The sequence below is a fragment of the Peromyscus eremicus genome, chromosome 19 (assembly GCF_949786415.1).
Source record: "Peromyscus eremicus chromosome 19, PerEre_H2_v1, whole genome shotgun sequence".
In the NCBI taxonomy this organism is placed as follows: domain Eukaryota; kingdom Metazoa; phylum Chordata; class Mammalia; order Rodentia; family Cricetidae; genus Peromyscus; species Peromyscus eremicus.
In genome coordinates, this window is record NC_081435.1 from 55,279,646 (window position 1) to 55,307,263 (window position 27,618).

A 27,618-nucleotide genomic window follows, 5' to 3' on the forward strand; every position below is an offset into this window, starting at 1 on the left:
GGGAGTAAAGTAGCACACATAATGCCTACCTATTATCCAAATATTGTAGAATTTTATTTTCTAAAACTAAGGACATATCTTAGATGACCACAGTAGTTATCCAAATCAGGAAAATTATCACCTATACAATGCAATGCATAATTCATATTAAAATGTCAACAACTGTCCCCTAAATGTGTCCTCTGTACTTTGTTCCTAACCAGTATCATCGATTCCATTTGTCCTCATCTGTTTAGCCTCCTTTAACCTAGAACAGTTCCTTAGTTTTGTCTTTAGGAGAAGTACAGGTGGGCACATAGCTCCTAGGGTATTCATCTATCTCATGTCCCTGGGTCATGCAGGGTTAGCAAGCTCCCTGAGAGGCAGAAGTGTGCTCTTACAGCACAGTAAGAGGCATGTCATATGGTTTGTGACCTCTGATCCTATGGACAGACTCTACGGTGGTCCTGTGGTCTCCACATCCTGGCGGTCATGTAGATGAGACCTGCAGTATGCCTCTAGGCAACAGAGCTTAGCAAAGCTGACGCGATGCTTATGGTTCCAAGTCCATGGTCATGTTACCCAGTGTTGGAGGAGCTGCTTCTTGGCTGGCTCTGAGAAGAGGGAAGCCATGCTGGGGTCTCACACAGAACTTCGGATAGCTGAGGTCATCTTCCAGTCAACTGCCAGCAAAAGCACCACTGCTCTGCAAGTCTTCCCTGTGCTCGGGTTACGGGTAGGTGCCATGCCGGAGCATTACATGGGTGCTGGGGGTGAACTCCGGCCCTCAGGCCTGTGCAGCAGCACTAGACCAGCTGAGCCATTTCCTCAACCTGCTGATACTTTTATTAAAAATATCACATTACTTCTTTCAGGTTGGGATTTTTTTTTTAATCACTTCTGAAATTAACCAAAGTTTAGCCAGTGTCAACTTAAAAAGCAGTATGCATCCAATTATCACATGAGCATTCATGAGCCAGAGGTGAGGTCAAAATGGAATGCGCAGATTTGGCTAAAGACCAAATGCACATTTTTCAATGTTATACTCTGCATTAAAGCAACACACCCTACACATTACCTTTAGTTATTTATTTTAGGCTATCAGGAAACTTTTTATCCACTGAAGTATAGGCCAAAAACTATCCACAAACAACCACAGGGAGTAAGTGTCTAAGACACTAAGCTCAATGTATTCATTCCCAAGATATTTAAGTTTCCCCAAGGCACACCTAGAATTACAGGTCCAATTTCCCCAAGGATTTCGATATATAGGACAAATCTTAAACCATTCTGAGTGATTTAGAATCGGCCTATTTCATAAATTCCTGCAGGAGAAAACCTGCACCCATCTAATTCATGAGGGCTGAGGGCTTATGGGCTGCATCGGGCCTTTTCCCAAGTTTCATTTTGGCTGAAGCACATCCCTGGCTTCAAAAGGCTGTAACTGAAGGAGTCACTGGTTAGAGGCATGTGCAGACATTCACTGTTCCAAAGGGACACCGAGATGATTTCCACACTGGGTCGCCGCATCACACTGAAGGTAACAACAAGCTGGACAAAGACAACACAGGGAAGCAGGCAGGGAGTACTGCTACCTACTAGCCATCTGAGCCTGGGCAAGCGTACTAGTTACTTCTGTTGTAACGAGGTACCAGACAAAAGCAACCAAAGGAAGGGTCCTCCCGCTCACGGTTGCTCACAGGTGCACAGTACAGTCCATCATGGTAGAAAGGCAGAGCAGCAGCAGCAGCAGCAGCAGGAGCTGGCTGGTCACATGTGTTCACAGAAAGCAGAGAGAGGTGAATGCTGGTGCTCAGCTCACTTTCTCCTTCTTATCTTTTTATTCAGTTTGGGACTCTTGCCCATGAGGCAGTGCTGCCCAAAGTTAAGGTGAATCTTCCCTCTTCAGAGTTAAGCCTCTCTAGAAACATCCTCACAAGCATATCCACAAGTGTGTCTCCCAAGTGATTCTAAAGTCAATAGGAAAGATTAACATCGAAAGTTACTATGTGTCTCTATTCTTTAATTCTCATCTCCAAAATATCAATAATCATAATATCAGTTCATAAATTTGTTATTAAAATTAATGTTTCCATCAATGTCTACCACAAAAGTCCCTCTGTAGTTTTTAAAAATGCATGTAGGAGTGTAAGTATTACAAACAGTATTTATGAACTGTTTAAGATACAAGCGTGAGGAGGTGGATAGTGGACTCCGCAGTTAAGAGTACCTATCATTCTTGCAGAGGACCAGAGTTCTCTGCATCCATCCCGGATGGCTCACAACGGCCTGTAACTCCAGCTCCAGGGAATCCACTGCCTCTGGCCTTCATGGGCACTGCACTCAAACACACATACCCACACACATATACATAACTAAAAATAAAAATAAATCTTTTAAAATGTAAGCATGAGTGTTTTTAACAGTTTCCTTCAGTGAAGCTCCAGTTTTTCTATTACTGCACAGATTGCAATCAGCTCTATCAATGAGTGCCCAATTAAATGAGCTCTATCAAGATTAAGTAATGATAAAGCTAACTACTGTTATATAATGGTTTAACCTATTCCACTTAAAACACAGCCAATGCTCCACAAGAACAGCAGCCTGTTCTAGTTACTCATTTAACCACTCTCTTTTCAAAGGGAAAAGGCTGAGTGCTCTCTGATTGGTAGCAGTTAATATACAAGACGAAATTGAGCATGCTCACATTAGAAACTACAAATTCAGTTACAATCTAGTAATTTTACACGTCCAGCAACTTTCTTCAAGGATTCAGATCCTAGCATACTATTTAAATAACGGCTTAGGAAAACTTGTAAAATGGCAGTAGTAAAAGCTCTCTCTAAGCCTGGGTCAGAGTTGCCTTCTGGATAGGCAAGTGCAGGCACAGGTCAGTCACCCATTTATAAGTTTATAAGTTACCAGCTGGACTGTGAGCCACTTCTGGGAAGAAGGAGTGCAGGTCTCCTTAAAGCATTAAGAACAGCAAGAGATGGAGTCTGCTAGGTGTGGGAATATGAAGATATAGGGGTAGGACTTGTGGGATGATGGGATCTGACCATGAGGATGCCTAGAGGGGTGTGGTCATAAACCACTGGAAATTATGCCTTCAAAAACCAAGTGGTCAGCCCTGAAATCATATACACACAAACAACACAAAACAGAGTCAGCAGGTTGCATTTATGTATTTGTGTTTATATATACATATGCATGCATGCATGTATGTAACAATAATAATCAGAGACCACAAAGGGGGGGGGGGTTAGAGGGAGAGAAAATGAGAGGGTTTGGTAGGAGGAAAAAGAAGAGGGAAACAATGTAATTGTATTTTAATTAAAATTTAAAAATTATTAAGAACCAAAAAAGGGGGAAATTTAATTGCCTATTAAAAACTTTTAAATATTCTTATTGAAGCCAGGCATGATGGCATATACCTGAAGTCCCAACACTCGGGCAGTATATGCAGGAGTGTGAGTTAAAGGCTAGCATCTACTACACAGTGAAAAGCCTGTCTTTATTTAGAGAACATTCCATAAAACAAATCTATGAAAGCTGGCCATGAGAGAAAAAAAGAAAAAGAAAACAGCTAAGCTAGCACAGTGGTATGTCCCTGTCACCCTAACACAAAGAAAGCTGAGGTAGAAGTACTGCTGCATGTGAAAGGCCACTTGGCTACACAGTGAGTTCAAGGCCAGCCCAGGATACACAGCAAGACCTGTCTCAAAATCAAAAAAAGGACATAACAAGACAAGGGGATAGTTCCTTCACAAATTCCAGTGCTGAGAACGCTAAGGGTCAAGTTTGTGAAGACATTTTCCAGGTAGCTGAGGTATATCTATGCAGTACAGCACTGACTTAGTATGTGCCAGGACCTAAGTTAAATAAATACCCAGCACTGAAAATAATAAAACCTTCCCAAAGACAGAGAGAGAGACGTTTAAAATGCTTGACTTTAAGAGACACCAGGCTGCCTTAAGGAAAAAGGCCTAATTGAATACCTATATATACTCCTCTGGTTTTTCCACTGTTTCTCAAGACAGAGTTTCTCTGTGTAGTCCTGGCTGTCCTGGAACTCACTCTGTAGGCCAGGGTGGCCTCGAACTCACAGAGATCTGCCTGCCTCTGCCTCCTGAGTGCTAGAATTAAAGGCATGTACAACCACTGCCCAGCTTCTCCTGGCTTTCTTTATATTCAATTTCAATTTGGTTTCTATGAATTAGAAAAAGTACTAAAAAGAGGATTATAGGGGCCAACAAGATGGCTCCATGGTTAAAAGGACATGCCACCAAACCTGGCTGCCGAGTTTGATACTTCAGAAATGACATGGTGGAAGGGGAGAAACGACTCTCAAAAATTATTCTTTGGCCGGGCAGTGGTGGCGCACGCCTTTAATCCCAGCACTCGGGAGGCAGAGGCAGGCAGATCTCTGTGAGTTCGAGGCCAGCCTGGACTACCAAGTGAGTTCCAGGAAAGGCGCAAAGCTACACAGAGAAACCCTGTCTCGAAAAACCAAAAAAAAAAAAAATTATTCTTTGATCTCTACACGCATGTGTGAGCACACACACACATACATACACAAAATAAGTAAATAAAAGTAAAACATACAAAAATAGAGCAGAAGAGAATTAATACTAAAGACTTCTCAAAATGTCATATGGAAACCTACTATTTTATAAGCTTCCTAAACACACACAGAAAGAGAGAGAGAGAGAGAGAGAGAGAGAGAGAGAGAGAGAGGGGGGGGGGAGATTAAATAGAAATTACACTATACAAGGGATTAAGAACCCCCAGGAGCCATAGTTAGCCAAATAAAAGATCTAATATGGAATACCTCCCCTTGAGTCATTAGGAGGTGGGTGTCTTAGTTAAGTTTCTACTGCAATGACAAACACCATGACCACCATGACCAAGAACGTCAGGAAGAAAGGGCTTCTTTTATTCATCTACAGCTTACAGTCCATCATGAAGGGACGTCACGGGAGGAGCTGAAGCAGATGCCATGGAGGAACGATGTTTACTGGCTTCCTTCCCAGACTCACTATCAGCTACATTTCTTTTCTTTTTCTTCTTCTTTTATTTATTTATTTTTGTTGTTTTTTGTTTTGTTTTGTTTTTTCAAGACAGGGTTTCACTGTGTAGCCCTGGTTGTTCTGCAACTCATTCTGTAGACCAGGCTTGGCTTTCAACTCAACGAGATCCACCTGCCTCTGCCTCCTGAGTGCTGAGATTAAAAGTGTGTGCCTGAGCCAGGCGGATCTCTGTGAGTTCGAGGCCAGCCTGGACTACCAAGTGAGTCCCAGGAAAGGCGCAAAGCTACACAGAGAAACCCTGTCTCGAAAAACCAAAAAAAAAAAAAAAAAAAAAAAAAAAGGTGTGTGCCACCACCACCCAGCTCAGCTACATTTTTTATACTTCCCAGAATGATATGCCAAAGAGTAGCACCACCCACAGTGTGCTGAGCCCTCCCACATCAATCATTAATAAAGAAAATGCTCTGACAAACTTGCCTATAGGCAAATCTGATGGAGACATTTTCTTAAATTAGATTCCCTCTTCCCAGATGAACCTAGCTTGTGCTGACAAAAAATTAACCAGCTGAGTGTGGTGGCACACTCCTTTAATCTTAGCACTCAAGAGGCAAAGGCAGGCAGATCTCTGTGAGTTCAATGCAATCCTGGTCTATATAGTGAGTTCCAAGATAGCATGGCTACATAAAGAGATCTGGTCTCAAACCAATAACAAAACCTAATCAGTGTGTAGGTGGGGGTAGCGTGTGTGTCCCCAAAGACATAACCCAAATAATACAGGCTATAGGCATTGCTCCTACTTGTCTTCCCAAACTTCATGGCAGATAGGACCCTATTGCTGAAGACACCACACACTTTGGTCACAGGACATAGAGAAATTAAGCTAGTACTGACCTTGAAGCTTTGTCCATAACAGCTAGCTCTAATGGTACCAGAAAGTGATCTATAGGCTGCTGCAGGGGATGGCCATCAACAGTTTTACCCAGCTGTGAACTCTGTGGGTCACAATAATGACCAAAATATGGCAAGACTGATATCCTCGTGGGTGCAATAGTGCCATGAATGTTAGAGTAGCCAGCACTTTATACCGAATTTGAGGGCTTTCCACAGAAGGAAACCAGGTACCCTGGTACAGTAATGTGGCCATAAACTCATGGCTAGTGAGCTCACAAGCCCTAGAAGAGACCCTACTATTATTTCAGTAAGCAGCTATAGTTCCAAATTGCCTTTTAAATACATACTCCTATACCCACAGGTTGTGCAGCTTCCCGTCCTCGCCTGAGAAGCTTCCTTGTACAATGGACTGCAGCCAAAATGCAGAGAGTGTATGACTACGGTGTGCTCAGCCATAAGCCAGGTATCTATATCACGCACCCTTCCCAGAGGTTCAGAGAACACCGGGGGAGATGGGGCAGAACAACAATAAGAACCGGAGGTCCTTGAGAAACAGGGTCAAACGGTGTCTTCTGCACATGACAGGCAGCTGCACTCTGAACTCACAGCAGTTGTGGTTGCCTGCACAAGACCTGCACAAAATGAAGCCAGTCACCATTCCAGCATGGGCTGAGGGGAGGGACTCACAAGCTCCTACCCGTAGCTGAGGAGCTATTAGTTGATAGCTGCTAGGGAAATATTCTAGTTTGCTTTCTATTGCTGCGATAAACACCATAACCAAAAGCAAAGGAGGAGAGGGTGTATTTCATCTTATCACTTACGTCCATCATGAAAGGAAACCAGGGCAGGAAGGCAGACAGGAACTGGAGCAGGAACTGAAGCAGACACCACAGAGCAACACTGCCTACTGGCTTGCTCCTCATGGCTTGCTCAGCCAGCTTAGACAACTGAGGACCATCTGCCCAGAGCTGTCACAACAATCCTAAGTCAAGAAAGTGTGATGGAGGCGTTTTCTCAATTTCGTTCTCTCTTCCCAGATGAACTTAGCTTATGTCAAGATGACAACACAACTAACCTGCACAGGGAGAGAGAGTCATTTTCTTTAGGGTGTGGCCCCGGTAGACGGCCTATGTTCCAGGGGATGACCTCACACCTACACACACATGGGCAGTGCAAACTGTCTTTCCTCTTAAAACATCACACTGATGTTTTAAGAGGAAAATAAAGAGGACATGAAGTGTGGAGATGGGGAATGGAGGAAGAGGATCCAAGAGGAGTTGGAGAGTGAAATAAGAGTGAACATGATCAAAATACATTGTACACATTTATGAAATCTCAAAGAATAAACTAAAATTCATATTTAAAAGCTAAAAGGTAATTCCTAACATGGCTTTTATGTACTATTAAAAACTCTATGTTGACTACATTGCTTTGATCAGGCTCCTACAGCCTCAGAAAAGGTAATTTTATTTTCCTCCAGGAGGCCCCTTTCAAAGAAGATTAACAGTATGCTACATCAAGGCATGCTCCATCTTCATCAAGCCCGCCTTCACGGTAATCCATCATGGACGAAGACACGAGAAAGCTGGGAGGAGCGGGCGCTGGCCACCCCTCCTCCACCACCCACCCCCACCCACTCACACGCTCAGGCACGGACACAGCTGACACATGGACACAGTCGGGACACAGCTAGCGCTATACATTCTTAGTCAGGCCTGCCTGCCACACACCTGACGTGGGAGTCTCCTTCCTCAAGAAGAAAATCAATTCAGAACCAGACAGGCTCTCAGAAGTACCCTGTCTAGTCCGGGCAACTCTCCCGGACCTGGCTTTTCTATCGGCCAGCAGGGACTCCCGAGTGCTGCCGCAGCACTCTGGCTTCCTCTCTGCCCCAGCTCCACTTCTCAGAAACAAGCTGCACCTGTAGGCGAGCTCCAGCCCAAGAGTGCCAGGTTTTCCAACCCTGGCACTCTGTGAAAAACAAAAACAAAAAATATCGCTGCAAAGAGCTTTTATTGATGCAGTCTGTAAACTACTAACATTAACAAAACTAGAAATCAAAACAAAATTTAAAGATATTTATTAATTTAACCACTCAAACCTGCAGCCCATTAATATAAATAACACTTTTAAGGAAGAAAAAGAACTACCGCTGAACGAAAATGTTAAGGGTGCTATTTTACACCTTTCCAACTCTCTAATGGACTCAGTTGTGGACAGCCAGTCTCCTGCCTGCCTCTGCAGCTGGTCTGACAGCCATGCTCGCAGGTATCACACCGTTAAAACCATGCTGCTCTCAGGGCGATGCAACTCAAGACAGAAGGAGGAGGCTGTTGACAAGCCCTGCATTAGGACATTGCAATACCAAACGCACATGGATGTGAACTGTATTTATTTGTGTACTCTTAACTACAATAGTGCCGTGGGAGCTAATGAAACATTTCACATATGTTCTCTTTTTACAGTTCCATGGTCCTATGAGCTTAACAGAAATGACCTTAAATATTTTACAGGCAAAGGTCTGGGGGAAAACTCATCGCTCAAAATTTCATAGCTATAAATATAGAGACCCTGAAACTATAGCAACACTTCTCTCTTCTGACTTAGATCAAATTCTTCCATCTTGTGGAAAAATGTATCAAAAATCCTAACTATATGAAAATACAAAGATCTTTAAAAAATTTAAAGAAAATATTAAGTTCTTAGTCCATTAAAAAACTAATTTGGAAAATTTGTACTTTCAAAGTTGAATAGAAAACATAAAAATGAACTGAATTTAAAAAAAGAATGTATTCTTTTTGGTTTTTTAATTATGTAGCATCTTTTAGGAAGCTTGCATTTTATACAAAATGAATTAAAATTCTGAATTTACTGAATTACAGTAAATTTACTGAAATCAAGTATCAATGTTCAGATGCATTATAAAAGTAGACACACAATATCTCTATCTCTATCTCTCTCTCTCTCTCTTTATTTTTTTTGTTTTTTGAGACAGGGTTTCTCTGTGTAGTCCTGGCTGTCCTGGAACTCGCTTTGTAGCCCAGGCTGGCCTCAAAATCACAGAGATCGGTCTGCCTCTGCCTCCTGAGTGCTGGGATTAAAGGCGTGCGCCACCACCACTGGCTACAATTTCTTTTCTTAAATATTAGGCATTAACAAGGTTGCTAATACGCTAGTCTAAGGATGGTGCTCTGCTATTGGATAGGATGGCACACAGATAGGCAACCTGGCGTCTAATGATATCCTTGAAATCCCTGCAAGGAACACAAGCAATCATATAGAAACTCCTCAAATTTCACATGAGAATCCTGAATAAGGAGATGGACCTACTTTCAGAAATACCCAAGCATCTCACATTATTAATCTCACTGAAACAATGCCCACGTCTTAATTTTGTCCTACTAAAGAAGCACTATGGAAGCTTTCCCATTCAAGCATGTTATTATCACGACACACCACACTGTATTAAAGATAAACTTAAAATAATTCTTATTCGGCGCTCTGGGTGTTAAGTCATTTTACAAATACAGGAAATAAGCTATGTTTAAGCCATTTCTCCTAATGCCACAGACAAGTGGACAAGGTAACTGATTTTTTTCACTTGTTCTTCCTGAATAGAGAAGATATGTGCCTATTCTCAATGTAGCATTATCTGAAAACTGAAAAACCCACAGCAAGAATTCACTACTCAAGTCATGCCAAAAAGTATAAGGCTGTTTTACAGAAATATCCATACATTTCTCTTACCTCTGTTTCTGTACAATGTGAATATCCCAATTTACCTGTAATAAAAATACAAAAAGTTACTTTCAAATGATTGAGGGCTTTTAAAATCATCAATAATATATTCAAGCAATATAGCCATCACTTAATTAAACATATTAAATATATGAAAATAACAAGTGCTAGAATGATTTTTTTTTTCATATACAAAGTTGTTGGTTCATTCAGTTACCAAGCTGGCTGTATACTCATAACCCCAGAACTCAAGAGGCTGGACAAAGAAGATCACTGCATGTTCTAGGCTGGCCTGGTCTACAGAGCAAGGTCCAGGACAACCAGGACTAATGAGATTCCCCCCAAAAAAGAAAGAAAAAAAAATTTTGTTTTGTTTTGTTTTTTGTTTTTCGAGACAGTGTTTCTCTGTGTAGTTTTTGGTGCCTGTCCTGGATCTTGCTCTGTAGACCAGGCTGGCCTCAAACTCACAGAGATCCACCTGGCTCTGCCTCCCAAGTGCTGGGACTAAACGCATGCACCACCACCACCCAGCGAAAGAAAATTTTTCAAGAAAAAGTAAAACAAACAAACAAACAAAAAAAAAAAAAACAAACTGTATTCATGATCAAAAGAAAGGGGAAAGGAGAAAAAAATACTGGACATAGTTGATACACAACTTTAATTCCTGAGGCAGAGGCAGGTGGATCTCTGTGAGTTCCAGGACAGCCAGGGCTACAGAGTGAGACAATGTCTCAAAAATGCAGACAACCAAGAGAAAGAGACATGAGAGAAACCCTGACTGACTCTTGGGCTGAGGCAGGAGAATCTAGAGTTTCTGGCCAACATGAACTAGAGAGTGAGGCCTTGTATCAACACATAATAACAAAAACGAAGAAAGAAACCCCTGTACTGGCTGGTTGTGTGACAACTTAACTCAAGCTAGAGTTATCAGAGAGGAAGGAGCCTCAGCTGAGGAAATGCCTCCATGAGATCCAGCTGTAAGGCTTTTTATCAATTAGTGATCAATGTGGGAGGGCCCAGCCCATCCTGGGTGTGGGTGGTGCCATCCCTGGCCTGGAGGTCCTGGGTTCTATAAAAAAGCAGGCTGAGCAAGCCATTGTGAGCAAGTCAGTAAGCAGCTCTCCTCCGTGGCCTCTGCATCAGCTCCTGCCTCCAGGATCCTGCCCTGCTTGAGTTCCTGTCCTTGACTTCCTTCAGTGACAAACAGCGATGCGGAGCTGTAAACCAAATAAACCCTTTCCTCCCCAACTTGCTTTTTGGTCATAGTGTTGTTTCATTGCAGAAACCCTAAGACACCCCTGGAACCCAACAACAGCTGGCTATACCAACAACAGTGTTTTCTCTCATCAATGAGACATAATACCAAGAACTTGTACAACTATATATTTGTCAATTTGGGACAAAAATCATACTTTAAAAATAAAAGCAGCTACTTTAAGAGTCATCTATTTAAATAAAAACCAGATAATAACTTTACATTGGGTAGTAGAAACTTTAATTTTTCCATCTACTATTTACTCATGTGTGTGCGCAAACATGCCACAGCACGTGTGTGCTGAGAAGGCCTCCCACCATGCAGGTCCTGAGGACTGAACTCTGATCGTCAGGCTTGGTGGCAAGCACCTTTAACTCATTAAGCCACCTCATGGGCCCCATCTATCTACTTAAGCATCGCTGTCCGAGCTTTATACATAATGTCTACGCAGCCTTCCCTCCCAATACTAATCTCCTATAACTCCTACTTCTCCCTGCCTACTACATCTATGCCTATTCCACAGCAGTGGTTCTATCAGGCTTGAAATTTTTAATGCTTATAAAGGATTTACCCATCTTGCTGTTCATAGTGACATCATTAAAAAAAACATAAATAATCATATCTGTATGACACCCAATTCTTAAAATGAAAAATACAGTTGAAACCCACAGTTCCTTAAAGCCTAATGATCCTAATATAATCCTATGTAATATAAAACAGTGGCTGAAACTCTGACTAGAAAACGGGAACCTTGGATCTTGCAAAATATAAACTATATACAAGCAATAAAAATTGTATCAATGGAGGTTGGAGAGATGGCTCAGTGGTTAAGAGCACTGACTGTTCCGCCAGAGGACCCAAGTTCAATTCCCAGCACTCACATGGCAGCTTACAACTGTCTGTAACTCTAGTTCTAGGGAATCCAAGGCTCTCACTCAGACACACATGCAGGCAAAACACCAATGCAAATAAAATAAAAATAAAATATTTTAAAAAACTGTATCGGCCGGGCGGTGGTGGCGCACGCCTTTAATCCCAGCACTCGGGAGGCAGAGCCAGGCGGATCTCTGTGAGTTCGAGGCCAGCCTGGGCTACCAAGTGAGTTCCAGGAAAGGCGCAAAGCTACACAGAGAAACTCTGTCTCAAAAAACCAAAAAAAAAAAAAAAAAAAAAAAAACCTATCAACATGCATACAAAACGACTTTAACTTACAAGGCTTTTATATAGCAAGTGGGACTTGATAAATATATGGCATAAATTTGTTGCTAATGTAAAAATTATACTCATATATAGTGATATATTTTTTATTTATATAAACCTAAGAGTGTTCAGAGCATAATAGTGTGGTAGATTACTTATAGGAGTTAAGACTCCTACAGAATTGGTAATTAATTTGCCTAGGAACACCGTTAGAGACAGCTCAGAGCAGATCACAGAGCATATCTACGGGGAAACATTGAGTACTTGACTGTGCAGAAGAGGAGAAGGAGCGCAGAAAGAAAGCAACCTCTTTAAAAGTACAAGGATTACATCAATAGTAATTCTTAAGGAAGAAAAAAAGCATAAGAACTCTGGAATCAAGGGCTGGGAATGTAGCTCGGTTGGTAGAGTGCATGCACAAAGCATTGGGTTCATTTCCGGCGCTGTGTAAACCAGGTGTGGTGGTTCATGCCTGCAATTCCAGCACTTGGAAGGTGAAGAGCAGATTCAGAAGGTCAGGTCATCCTTGGCTAGACAGTGAAGTTGAGGCCAGCCTGAGTTACATAACACTCTGCCCCCTCCCTCAAAGATGGCAAACAAACAAGTATTAGAGACCTATACTAACTTGGGCTTTCTTGTTTATTTGATTTTTTTGAGACAAGGTCTGGATATGCAGTCCTGACAGCCTAGGACTCCCTATATAGATCAGGCTGGCCTTGAACTCATAGAGATCAGTCTACCGTGCTGTAATTAATGGTGTGAACAACTATGCCTAGCAAATCTGCTTTTTATTGGTAAAAACTCAGAAATCCAGTCCCATGTATTATAGCATAAGCAGAGGAGAGAACAGCAATGCTGAGAAGTCATGGCTTGTGCCGTGTGACAATATAAAACCTAACCTAGGGGAAGGAGAGAACGCTCTGGGTGCTGATCTGGAACTAGAGCCATTACCCAATTTGAAAAACAAGCTCTGCACACCAAAACCGGAGAACTCCACTTTGCAAAGGCACACAGCCTATCCTACCTGATTTGGTGGACTCAAGAGCCCTCAGGAGACTGGATGACACTGGCTAGGGCAACTGTAAGAAGCTGTGGACAATTTTGTGCACCCGAAAATAATGAAGAGCTTAAGGAATTATTGTATGATGTTAAAAAGCATAGGCTACTGAAATTAGACTCCTTCTAATCACCTGAGGCAAAACAAAAATTACTTTTCTCTAAGAACACCAAATCTTTGTGTAAGACATTCAACTGCACTTGGTTACTCACACAAACTGCTGAGCACTGCCAAGAACACATGCAGGTTGGGAGCACAACATGCCCAACCACCTACAAAACTCTATCAACCAACTCCACACCCAGGTGCTGACCTAGGAATGGGAAATCCTAAGGATGTCTTCAGAGGTAAAGGGGTGGAAATGACTGCACAATCACTGCAGATGAGCAACGGAAAGCCAGAAAAGTTAAATGACTGGCACAGACTCACAAGCCAGCATAGCAGGTGGGAGGCTACAGGGATACTCCAGGACTCCCTAGCCTTGGCATATACGCTTTGTTCCCGATCTCCATTGCTACTGCCAAGGTCAGGAGGGGAAATTGCAGGCATGCTGTCTTAGCACTTAAACCGCTTTCCTCCAACACCTTAAGTTGGAGAGTTGGGGAATATTATTTTGAAGTGTGATACTTTTGTTTATGTTGCATTTGTTTAACTTTGTGAAGCTGTGTTACTTTGACTGTCTAAAACACCTGATAGTCTAATAAAGAACTGAATGGCCAATACCAAGGCAGGAAAAAGGATAGGCGGGGCTTGGCAGACTGAGAGAATATATAGAAGGAGAAATCTGGGAAGAGAATAAAAGAGGAATTAGCCAGAGAAAGAGGAGGGCATCAGGGGCCAGCCACCTAGCTACACAACCAGCGACAGAGTAAGAAAGAAAGAAATGTATACAGGAATATAGAAAGATAAAAGTCCAGAGGCAAAAGACAGATGGGATAATTTAAGTTAAGGAAAGCTGGCTAGAAACAAGCCAAGCTAAGCCAGGCATTTATAAGTAAGAATAAGCTTCTGTGTGATTTATTTGGGAGCTGGCTGGCGGCCCCCAAAAGAGACAAAGAGTAAGAAAACAAACAACAACATTGGAGTCTGCCTGTTCAGTGTCAGGGACTTTTGTTTCATCATTTTTGAGTCTTTCTTCAAGGGCTGACTGCCTCTGCCTCAGAGAAACCATATCCAAGGAATCCCTCTCAAACTCAAAAATCCAGGATTTCACCTTCTATGTCTTCAATAACCTAAACAATGTTAGGTCTTAACAAATCTTCAGATTATAATCACAGTGAATTAGCTCTTTCTTTCTTTTTTTTAAAGTTTTTTTAAAAATTTATTTATTTATTATGTACACAAAAGAGGGTGCCATATCTCATTACAGATGGTTGTGAGCTACCATGTGGGTGCTGGGAATTGAACTCAGGACTTCTGGAAGAGCAGTCGGTGCTCTTAACCTCTGAGCCATCTCTCCAGCCCAAATTAGCTCTTTCAATCAAGTAATAATTTCATTAAATTACATTTAGGACAGATTTTTTTGTTGTTGTTTTTGTTTTTCAAGACGGTTTCTCTGTGTATCCCTGGCTGTCCTGGAACTTGCTCTGTAGACCAGGCTGGCCTCAAAAGAGATCTGCTTGCTTCTGCCTCTGCTGGGATTAAAGATGTGTACTACTATTACCCTCTAGGACAGATGTTAATTAAATCAAGTATTTAAAAATTCTCAAAAACGTAGGAGGACTGATTGTTGTGGAATATTATTTTACGGTGTGTTACTTTTGTTTATGTTGCATTTGTTTAACTTTATGAAGCTGTGTTACTGTTCCTGTCAAAAACACTTGATTGGCAGGGTGGTGGTGGCACGCATCTTTAATCCCAGCACTGGTAATATGCTATTGGGGCACAAAAGAAAGAGAAAAGAAATAACAGAAATGACCCAACTTAGGTTAGGCAGGCAAGCCCTCTTGAGGATATTTAAACAAAAACCTTGAATTTGGGTAGGGCTGACTCAGGACTGGAGGAGGAGCCTGCTGGAGATCCAGGAGGGAGACTGAGTCCTAGATACATCTGGTGAGCAGGTAGCACAGACTATGTTGGGAAAAGCAGGTGAGGCAGGCAGATCACAGAGTTCCAAGCCTTTAGGTGTGCTTTTAAACACAAGGGGTATTAATCAAATGTGAATGATGCACACCTTTAATCCCAGCACTGGATGCAGAGGTAGGGAGATTCTATAAGTGAGGCCAGCCTGGTCTACACAGCAAGTTCCAGGCCATCCAAGGCTACACAGTCTCACAGTGAGATCTTGTCTCAAAAAATGAAAGAGTGAGCTGACTGTATTTCCAGGTCAGCCTTTGTCCAGAGGGACACAGAGCAAGCACAGGCCAGCCAGGATGCTTCTGTCACTCTAGAGAGCAAGGGAGATGGGCAGCCCAAGGTACAGCCACAGGGTTGTGAAAGATAAGAGGAGTCAAAAGGTAATTGAAGCTGGGCGGTGGTGGCGCACGCCTTTAATCCCAGCACTCGGGAGGCAGAGCCAGGAGGATCTCTGTGAGTTCGAGGCCAGCCTGGGCTACCAAGTGAGCTCCAGGAAAGGCGCAAAGCTACACAGAGAAACCCTGTCTCGAAAAACCAAAAAAAAAAAAAAAAAAAAAAAAAAAGATAATTGAAGAGATTGGGGATCAGTTCAGTGGCAGAATGTGTGCTTATCGAGTGTGAGGCACTAGGTACAATCTCCTAGCACAAGCATAGTAGTTAACTTTAAGTACAAGGCTGAGGCAATAGACTTTCCAGGCCAACCTGGGTTACATAGTTACGAATTCCAGGCCAGCATACATTACATTAAGACTGTCTCCAAAAGGGAAGATGAGGGGTGTTGAGATTTAAGGTAGCTGTCCCATTAACTTAAAAACAAAAAAGCATAATTCTGAATAATGAATATGCCGAAATTTAGCAGTTAAAAAACTTTCTGCAACCTAATAACACTTGAATTTTTTTTTTTTTTTTTTTTTTGAGGCAGGGTTTCTCTGTGTAGTTTTGGTGCCTGTCCTGGATCTCGCTCTGTAGACTAAGCTGGCCTCGATCTCACAGAGATTCGCCTGGCTCTGCCTCCCCAGTGTTGGGATTAAAGATGTGTGCCACCACCACCCGGCCACACTTCAATTTTTAAAAGATCACAGACACTGAGGACCTGGGATCCATTCATGAACATTATTATATTTTAGTTCCCTATTAATATATCAAAAGTAAGCTGTGCGTGTTGGCACACACCTTTAATTCCAGCAATCAGGAGGCAAAGGCAGGTGGACCTCTGAGTTCGAGGCCAGCCTGGTCTACAGAATGAGTTTCAGGACAGTCAGGGCCACACAGAGACACGCTGTCTCAAAAAACAAACAAACAAAAAACCCCCAAAACAAAACAAAAAAATGCCAAAATTATTTACTTACTTACCTACTCATTTATTTGTTTGTTTGTTTGTTTGTTTGTTTAGTGTGTGTGTGTGTGTGTGTGTGTGTGTGTGTGTGTGTGTACACAGGAGCCCGAGCACAGCATGCACAGAGCCATGTGTAGAAGTTTGAGGACAACCTTCTGGAGTTGTTCTCTCCCTCTACAATGTAGGCTCTGAGGATCTAACTACTCAGATCACCAGATTTTACCTGCTCTCCTGTGGAGCCATCTTGCTGACCTATCTCTGATACTTTTCTACACCACCACCCCCCACCCCAGCTGAGACAGGGTCTTTAGCCTTAGCTGGCCTAGAGTTCCCTATGTGGAACATGCTGGCCCCAACTCAAAGAGATCTGCCTGCCTCTGGGATGAAGCTGTGCACCACCATGCCTGGCTTTCCACTTAACTCTTTCTTACTAATTCTCTATCAAGAATAGAAGGCTGCTAAGAAGTAGTGCACATCCTTAACCCTAGCACCCAAAAGGAAGATGCCAGAAGGATTTCCAGTTTGAGGCTAGCTGGGACTACATCGTGAACCCTGACTCAAGAGAAGAAGGAAAAAGGCAAAAACAAAACAAAAAAATAAATAAATAAAAAAAAATAAGCCGGGCGGTGGTGGCGCACGCCTTTATTCCCAGCACTCGGGAGGCAGAGCCAGGCGGATCTCTGTGAGTTCGAGGCCAGCCTGGGCTACCAAGTGAGTCCCAGGAAAGGCGCAAAACTACACAGAGAAACCCTGTCTCGAAAAACAACAACAAAAAAAAAAAAAAAAAAAAAAGAAGGAAAAAGGAAGAAAACAGGAGAGGAAGGAGAAGCGAAGAAGGAAGCAGAAGAAAGGAGAGCAGAGAAAGGTATGAATTATTTAAGCTATCAAAAATATCTAGGTTGGCTTGAGGGTATAGCTCAGTGGTGTAACATTGGCTAGCACATGCAAGTCCCTGGGTTTAATCTCCAGTAGTGAAAGAGGGAAAAGGAAAAATAAATAAATAAAACAACCCCAAAACACATTTTAGCTGTTTAACTTTTACTATATTTATTATCAAGAAATAACCCTTCTGTAATTTTCTAACTATACGTTTTATTATATTAATAAATAAAAGACTAAGTTGTGTTCTGTTTTTGAGTAAGGGGTCTCACGATATTCCCTAGCCTCGCATGGAAATCACTGGTATTCAGCCTCTAGAGTGCCTAACTTCTCCAAAGATAAACAGAATGAAATAAGCACAACCAAAGAAGAACGTCTGGGCCCGAGAGCCACTAAGCTAATGAATGGTCAATTTTCTCCCAAGATTTAATACTACATACATCAGGCAATAGTCCAAACGTCTCATTTAAACTACATCTCAAATGAAATGTTACGGAAATAAAGAAATATATTTGCACAGTTTTATTATTGATGTAAAGAAGCCCCCCTTCACTTCCCAGAGAACTTAAGGAGGCTAGACTAAATAGTCAACCAATGACTAACAGTTAGCTGGAAAGAAAAGAAACTGAATCAAGAATACATGCATGGGAAGTTGTTTGTGTCTCTGCCAAGGCCAGCTAATGAAGAAGGAACAGTTTCTCCAACAGACAGTCTTAGGGAAACTGGATATCCACATACAGGAGAAATGAAGATAGACCCTTATCTCATTCCATCCAAAAAAATTTAACTGAACATCGAAGACTTGATATGAAGAACCCCATAAAACTCAACCATAACCTAAAACTCAGAAGAAAAACAGCCCAACTCAATCTGGTTAAAAGGATTTAAATGAGCCGGGCAGTGGTGGCACACGCCTTTAGTCCCAGCACTCAGGAGACAGAGCCAGGAAGATCTCTGTGAGTTCAAGGCCAGCCTGGTCTACAGAGCGAGATCCAGGACAGGCACCATTACTACACGGAGAAATCCTGTCTCGAAAAACCAAAAAAAAAAAAAAAAAAAAAAAAAAAAAGAGAAAGGATTTAAATGGTACCTCTACAACCAGACAGTGAGCATCCTTAGCCACAGTGACGACCCCATCAATCAACAGAGTTGCCTCCTCTAGATAGTTCACAGAAATAGAACCACATAAAAACTACTCATGGAAATCATTATGAATGGCAATCAGATACTAACTTTTTCTGGCAGTCTGAAGAAATTCTCCACAGCTCATAAATCCATTCAAAAAACCTGTTCACAGACCTAGGGCAACCACAAATATCTACATTCTACATTTTGTCAACCTCATTTTCTGGACTTCCAAATGAAGAGTTGATATCATTTTAGAATCTATCTTCGGTCAAAGGATCTTGAAATGCTTTTCACAAAAAGATAGGAAAATACCTTTGTACATTGTGTATGAGCTGACAACATACCCAAACATACAGTCTTAGAAGCTGGATAAACACAACTCCCATTTTTATAAAGTAAAAACAAAACAACAACAACAACAACAACAACAACAACAAAAAAACAGAACCAGAAAGGCTAAGTGGCTTACCAAAGGCTTTAACTACACATTAAGCCTCAGAACTAAGAATCTAAACAGTATCTCTCCTGCAGTCCCAACGAAGTCCTGTGCTACCAGGGGACATCAAAGGTGATTTGCATGCATCTGAAAAAGCAAAGGAACTTGGTGGAAATTAACATGACTCTACCTGGAAAATATGTTCCACGCCACCTTAATTTCCATGCAGCATAAATCATCATCTTCCCACCCTAACCTGCTCCTCCTGCCTTCCCCATCACCCAGGTAGGAGTCTGAGAGCCTTCCAGACTTCCTTCTTCTTCCACCTATATATCAAAAGAGCCATGCTGTGGTCCATTTTCTAAAGCACCAACCTGACTTTCAATTCCTACTGCTCTGTCAAATCTTCATCACCTCTGGTCTGAAGCTGAAATACCCCAATGGTTTATCAGCTCAGGGACTACTAATATCTGAGATAGTATGAAATGCCAACTGGCATCTGTCCAGTTACATTTTATAGAAGACATATACCTATTCTTCTGTTTTGTTGAGACAAGGTCTTGCTGGTAGCCTGGTTGGCCTGGTTCTCAATATGTAGCCCAGGTTAGCCTCAAACTCAATCCTTCTGTCTCAGCCTCCCAAGTACTGGGATCACAGGCATTGCAGAAGATAGGCACTTTCTACAAAGCCTCGATGTCTTTCTAAAAAGAATAATTGTTTATCTATTTTCTAGTTTAAATTCCTTACATGCTCTCCACTGCCCATCCAACCTATAGACACAAACAATAATGTGGCTCTCAATAAACATGCCTTTCCAGCCTGTCTCACTCCCCACCACTCCCACACACATCCTATGCTCCAGGCATAGTGAACACCCACCACAAAGCAGACAAACGGGTTTAACCTCACATGCCAAGTCCAGATAATTGTAGTGCCTGCCTGAAGCATCCTGTTGAGAACTCAAGAGGCAGCTTATAAATTTAACAGCAAGAAAAGTCATGGCCTATTAGTAAGCCGTGTTTGCTTCTAGCATGGGAAGTGGGTGGCACGACAAATGTCACAGTGTCTACACGTGTGGTACCTTGGCCTTTGGATACTCTATCATGTCCTTCCACATTTCTAAACCTTTCTACGTACATACTTCTGTCTGTGTGGACACCACTGCATACTTCATCCTTCACAACTTCCAAACTCAGTCTCCCAGGTAAAACTTGCTTGTGAACAGTCATGAGACAAAGGCAGCCACGCTTCCTCTGGGCTCACAGTTTCTACAGTCTCTAGCCTCTGAATCACTGTCGTGTCCCACAGGCGGCTGCTTCTGCATCTGTGAGCTTCTACGTGCGGGGGTACTGTTCCTCTGTGCACCTTCCACATCAGGTAGAGCTCACTTGAAAGACACGTAAATACTGGTGAAATGGGCACATGAAAGTGTTTAACAGGGTTCCTCTAATACAGTAAGAACTTGGGCTTTCACTGAAAACCTAGGAAGCCCAATCCAGCCAGACAGCCCATGTGCTAGGCTGATTACACACTGCCATCACTTGCCAACTGTGCTCATCATCTCTCAGAAAACACACACTGAGGAAGCATACTGGGGGTAGTAGAGAAAGCAGCAAAACGACAAGACAATAGTCCTAATTTAAAAAAAAAAAAAAAAGCATTAGCACAAGCAGTGTGAAAGCATGTAAGATTTAAAGTTTTCAGAAGCTAAAGATAGGCCCTGAGGTTGTTATTATTAAGACTATAATCCCCCCACATACCACAAATAAAAACACTTACTTATGTGGCTGGTCAGTGGTGGTGTACACCTTTAATCCCAGCACTTGGGAGAGGCAGGCGGATCTCTGTGAGTTTAATGACAGCCTGGTCTACAAAGTGAGTTCCAGGCCAGCCAGGACTGTTACACAGAGAAACCCTGTCTCAGAGGGGGAAAAAATGTACATGTAAAGTGGACAAATAAAACTATACATATTTATGAAATGTAAAGTGATATTTCAACACATTTTAGATGATCAAATACCTACATTAAAATATCTACATAAATACCTACCTTAAAATGTTATCATTTCTGGGGTGGTTTTGTTTTTGCAGACAGCGTCTCACTATGTAGCTCTGGCTGGCCTGGAACTCCCTATATGAATTAGGATGACCTCCAAACTCTGGAGATCAACCTGCCTCTCCCTCTGCTTTTCTTTTTTAATTCAGATTTCTTCAGTTTTTCCATCACTATCCTTTTCATATGCCAAGATTCACATATCACATATCATTTCTTTGTCATGGCTCCCTGGTCTCTTCAAAACTGAGACACTTTCTTTTTGGTTGAGACAAGGTCTTATAATGTAATCCCCACTAGCCTAAAACTCAGTAAGTAGACCAGGCTGGAGTCCATCTCAGAGATCTGCCTCCCTACACGTCCAAAATGCTGGGATTAAAAGCATGTGCCACCATGCCCTGCCTTGAGACTTTTTGAAGAATTATTATAGTGTGCGGATGTATATGCTAGGAGTTTGTGGGGGGGGGGGGTCGGGTCCATATGCCACAGCATTCTAGGAGGTCAGAAGACAACTTTGTGGAGTTGGCTCTGCCTCTGGGTGCGTTCCGGGGATCAATCTCACCACTTGCCAGCAGGTGTATTTACCCACTGAGCCATCCCACCAGCCCTCATTTCATTTTACTACTGTGAAATACACATTATTGATATAGTCACCTACATGTCCCAGAAAGACTTTAATTTTAAAAGTTTGTGAGATAGGCTAGAAATATGATGGCTCAATGGCTAAGAGCACAAGCTGCTCTTTCAGAGTACCTGAGTTCGATTCCCAGCACCCATGTAGTGGCTCACAACTACATGTATCTCCAGTTCCAGGGAAGCCAACATCCTCTTCTGGCCTCCTGCGTGTGGTACACAGACATATATGCAGACAAAACACACATAAAATAAAAATAACTGTTCAGTTTGTGAGGTACAATCACTCTGGAAAACTTTAGAATACAGTATCTACTATAACGTTAGACACACAAATGAGGAGCAACTGCCCTTTCAGGCATATTACTCAACACAACTGCTACATCTATTCACCAAAAGGCATGTTCAAGCAGCATTATTCACAGTATTGGGTATCTGCATCCCAAATATCAATGTAGAGTGGAATGAATCAACAGCATAGTCATACAAAGGAATGTGACAGTAAAATATGAACCAACTACAAACTATATGCAACACTCTGAATTGATTTCACAAAGTTTAGAAAGAGAAGTCAGACAAGAACATCTATTTTGTCTAAATCTCTCCATGAGAGACGGAAAGCAGGCACAACTTACGCATCAGAAGTTCTGACCACGCTGACTTAAAGGTGCACAGGACAAACCTTTCCAGATGTTAGAAAAGTTCTGTTTTGTCATGTGAGTTCTGCTTGCACACGCATGAGTGTATTCACATTGTTACATACTTTTCTGTAGATTACATTTTCATTAAAATTTGCCTTAAAATTAGGACAAGAGCTGAGGATGTCACTCAGGTGGTAGAGTGCTTGCTTGACATGCTCAAAAGCCCAGGGTTTGATCCCCAGCACTGCATACTCCAAGCACTCAAAAGGCAGAAATATCAGAAGTTCAAGGTCAACAAGACATCAATGAGCATGGTAACACAGAGGGGAGCTTTCAGGCTTCAACCCTAGACAAAGAACTGCAGACAACTGGGGAGTGCTAAAATCAAAAGAAATGGCCTTCTCCAGAGAAGAGTCCTCCAGTTGGTTACCCAATACCCACTGGTCAGCCCTGAGATTATATACATAAAGGTAACATCAAACAGACTGAGCAGGTTGTATTTATGCATTTAGGAACATGTACATATGTATGTAATAATAAAGAAAAAGAGGCTATGGATTTGAGAAAGAGCAAGGGTAATGCATGGAAGGGATTAGGAGGAAAGGGGCTGAGTGGTGGTAGTGCAGCCTTTAATCCCAGCACTCAGGAGGCAGAGGCAGACAGATCTCTGTAAGTTCGAGGACAGCTTGGTCTACAGAGCTAGTTCTAGTATAGCCAAGGCTACACAAAAAAAAGTCTCAAAAAAACAAACAAATAAACAAAAAAAGGAGGTAAGAAAAGGAGTAAATGATGTCATTATACTATAATTTCAAAATTTAAAAAATTACTTAAAAAACAACAAAGATATCTAAGGTCAAGTTCAACATCAGCTACATAGTAAATTCAAGGCTAGCCTGGTATAAGTAAGACCCTGTCTCAAAAGGGAGGGGGAAAAAGTCAATAAAAAATATAGGTATTTTCAAACTCAACAGTGACAGATATATAATACAAAAAAAATAAGCAAAAAAATTATACGGGCAAGAGAAGAGTAGCCCCACAGGAAGTATATAGTACAACAAAAAACAACACATAAGCAGTTGGCCTTCTGTATCCATGAGGTCCACACCAGTGATTCAGCCAATCACAGATGGAAAGAATTCACAAAAACCACAAAACAACAAACACCTGCATCCTTGCTAAACATACACACATTTTTTCCTTCTTATACCCCAAGTAATAGAGTCTAACTATTTATAGGACTCTTACATTAGGTATTTCTTTAGATCTAGAGATGATTTAAAGTATGGAGGGTATACACACAGATTACATGCAATGCTTAACCATCTTACATAAGGGACTTGAGCATTTTGGTACCTGGCAAGGTAAGGGATGGGGAACCCTGGAACCAATCCCTGGTTGATATCTAGGAAAGTCTATCTTTAATATCAAGATAGTAATGTCTTGAGTGCATATTGAAAATAGTTCGGTTGCTTTTGTTTTGTTTTGTTTTTTTAACTCTTTGCTCTTAATACATGGAGACTTATTCTTTTTTTTTTTTTTTTTTGGTTTTTCGAGACAGGGTTTCTCTGTGTAGCTTTGTGCCTTTCCTGGAACTCACTTGGTAGCCCAGGCTGGCCTCGAACTCAACAGAGATCCGCCTGGCTCTGCCTCCCGAGTGCTGGGATTAAAGGCGTGTGCCACCACCACCCGGCGAGACTTATTCTTTCTAATGAATGCCCAGCCTTAGCTTGGCTTGTTTCTAACCAGCTTTTCTTTTTCTTCTTTTAGACAGGATTTCTGTGTGTAGCTTTGCGCCTTTCCTGGAACTCACAGAGATCCGCCTGGCTCTGCCTCCAAGTGCTGGGATTAAAGACGTGCGCCACCACCGCCCAGCGAAAGTTGTAAATTTTAAAAATAATCAAAAATCAGCCTAGCAGTGGTGCCACATGTCTTTAATTCCAGCACTCAGGACACAGAGGCAGGTGGATCTCTGTGAGTTCAAGGCCAGCGTGGTCTACAAATTGAGTTCCAGGGCAGCCAGAGCTACACAGAGAAACCCTGTCTCAAAAAAGGAAAAAAAAAAAAAAAGACTATTAATATAGAAGAGGTGGCAAACAAAATAGTTTATAAAATCCCAATTTCAGTAAGCAGACTAAATGTAAACAAATCTGAACTAGAATTAAAGGTGAGGTTTTAGAGATGGTGGAGTGCTTAGCAATAGAGTGAAGGCCTAGCATATGCAAGGTCCTGTATGATTCATAACAACTAAAAAAAAAAAAACCTTTTAATTAGATTTATTTTTTTAAGTGTCATTCCTAAACAATCATATAGAAAAGTACAAATAACTTTTAGTGCAAAAATAACTTGATAAACACTGTCTTGAGCCAACTACCAAAACATCAATGTTACATGGGATGCCATGTGCCCAGATATAATGTAAGAAGATGAGACCGTCACCACTCTGGTATTCTCCCCAAACCTACAGCCCTGTCTAGTCACGAAAACACAAGCAAAGCCAAACTTGTGAAAAAATCCCATAGATCCCAAGAGACTGGGGACAAGATGCACTTCCTGTTCACTACTGGTGGCCTTTCTTCTTCTTTCTTCATTTTGTTTTGGGCTATTGCTATGTAGCCCTGGCTGGCCTGAAATTTGCTATGTAGATGGGATGGCCTTGAACTAGAGCTCCATCCGCCTCTGCCTCCTGAGTACTGATACAGGAGACAGATGGGGACTGTTTCTATGCTACAGACGCTATGACACAGGAAAATGCTTCGGAGGTGACCAAACAGGGTGACTGACTGGCCTGCTGTGTTCTATTCTCTCTGGGCATGCTCTCTCAATCTCTAACTAGGTAGCCCGGGCTGTTCTTGAACCTTTGGCAATCCTCCTGTCTCAGCCTCCTGAATGCTAGGATTTCAGATATGTGAGTCACCATGCATGCAGAGTATTAAGTAGCCTGTCAACATACAATCATTGGTAAATGTATGTAGGTTTTTTCTCTTTCTTCTGTTCAGTGAAAACTCTTTTTTTTTTTTTTTTTTTTTTTTTTTTTTGAGGTAGGGTTTCTCTGTGTAGTTTTGGTGCCTATCCTGGAGCTTGCTCTGCAAGACCAGGCTGTCCTCGAACTCACCAAGATCCGCCTGGCTCTGCTCAGCTTCAGTGAAAACTCTTAAACTAATCATTTTTTTAACAGAGTTCAAACTTAAGTATCAATATCTGAATATGATCAAACTATTTACATCCCTTGGCATAGGCAGAAACACAGAAAACTACAAAGTATCATTCCCAAATTTCTCCCCAGAATGCTGTGGCTATTTGGAGATAATCCAACACAGTAAGTATTTGAGGAGTAAACTGAAGTTGAAAGTGACAGCAATTTTATCCAATCAGTTTTCATTTTGCAAATGAGCATTTCAGCATGTGATTCAACCTTCCTGGAAAGAGACTGGATGAGTAAGAGGCTTGACATTTAAGCAGTATTAACTTCATGGTAAATTTACCACTATATTTACATTTTTTTTCTTCTTACAGCTATTCGTTTAAACTGCACTGGAAACCAGAATACTGCCTGCACAATATAAATTCAAGATATGTTTGTTAAATTGAACTAGTCTGACACATGCAACAAAGATGACTCTTTCTTATTCTTGTGATCAATAATGTATTTCGGCAGTCCGTAATTCCACCACTGACTCGCAGACATCTCCCTTGGACTCATACACATATCCTCTTACACAGACAGCTGATAGTAATCAGGCTATGAACACTCAAGAAACACAGCAAGAGTGGGTAGACTATTCTGAAGCCTGTTTTCACCGTGTCTACCTTTTCCACAAGCACTGTTTCTTTAGAATCAAATAGACCACTCTCCTCACATAAGCGTGAACCTTGCTGAGAAGCCTGACTGATCACACCCTCTTTTCACATCCCAAACAAAGCCTGAATGTTCCCTATACCAAAAACCATCCCCGAGGGATCCTCTCATTAGTATGCACACAAGCCTTCATTGTTACTCCCAGGAAAACCTATCTTGCTACCACCCTTCAGGTTCTTTAAAATCAAGATGGGGCCACAATTTTTAAAACGTTCTTTATACATCTAAAGCTAAAGGTACATCAAAATTTTGGAACCAAAGTTGAAATTGACTGCTGTCTATTGAGTATTTAAATACTGAACAGCTGATGGGGCCACATGGGATTCTCATCTCTAAATATGACTCGGTTAACATTTCTTTGTGACATTTCAGACAAATAAACATTTTAACCTCAGAAAGAGCTAGGCTATTATCTAAATTTCACCGGTTGCAACTCTTTCTTTCTTTTATTTTTAATACAACTCGGCAAAATAAAATTATGTTTATATTGTTGGGCATTGTTTCCACACATACATCAAACACACCAAAAAATAAATAGAAACTACATAGGCAAAGGGGGGAAAAAAATAAACCTTTATCTCTGGGGTTTTTAACACTATCCCATACAAACCTACTACTTATAATACAATGAGGTAAATATACAAAAAAAAAAAAAAAAAGGTTACTGGAATGCGTGGAATAAGATTGGGGATTTCTGTTGTTGTTGACAATTTTTTCCTTTCCCTTTGAGATTATAATGAACATGGTCACACCACAAGTAGAGTCAGAAGTAGGACAGGGAACGTTCTACTGTATTCCGTCGGGAACTAAATCAGAAAAGCATGTGAGGCACTCTTTTTCCTGATGAGATTCAATGGAGTAATACTGGTGGGCAAGAGCTACAGTACTCATTCATTCGACTCAACAGCACCGTGAACAGAGACAGGTGAAGAATTCTGACTCAAGGATAACAGCCACAATTCCTGGGTATCACCCATCAACTCCTAACAACACTTCTCAGCCGGGACTACTCGGTGGCAGAGCTGACAATGTCTGAAGACCTTTTTTAAATTAATTTTTCTTAAATCTATTTTATGTGTATGAATGTCTTGCTGACATGTATTTATGCACCGTGTTTTGTGTGTGTGTGTGTGTGTGTGTGTGTGTGTGTGTGTGTGTGTTGCACTTGGAGGTCAAGAGAGGGCATCAGATCCCCTAGAACTGGAGTTTTAGATGGTTCTGAATCTTCGTTTAGGTGGGAATGGAACCCAGGTCCTCGGCAAGAACAAGTGCTCTAAATCACTGGTCCCCAGTCCAAAGACTGCCTGGCATCTAAAGATCTTTTACTGCCAAACATCATAGCACACGCCTTTTGTCCCAGCACTTGGGAGACAGAGGCATGAGTATCTTTGTGAGTTCAAGGCCAGCATGGTCTACACAGGGAGTTCAGG

At 41.7% G+C, this 27,618-nt stretch overlaps 1 protein-coding gene and 1 long non-coding RNA gene across 5 annotated transcripts in view; one reads left to right on the plus strand and one right to left on the minus strand.

The window, feature by feature from the left end:
- Spire1 (spire type actin nucleation factor 1) overlaps positions 1–27,618 on the minus strand; it is a 123,401-nt gene that overhangs the window by 92,453 nt on the left and 3,330 nt on the right. For all 4 annotated transcript variants that reach the window (XM_059246612.1, XM_059246611.1, XM_059246613.1 and 1 more), the window contains exon 2: positions 9,648–9,682. In XM_059246612.1, the coding sequence (XP_059102595.1) occupies positions 9,648–9,682 (35 nt within the window). The remainder of the gene's footprint in view (positions 1–9,647; positions 9,683–27,618) is intronic.
- LOC131896036 (uncharacterized) lies at positions 446–25,958 on the plus strand. Its single transcript, XR_009375347.1, has 3 exons — positions 446–715; positions 6,262–6,363; positions 25,846–25,958. It is a non-coding gene; the product is annotated as an uncharacterized LOC131896036 (long non-coding RNA).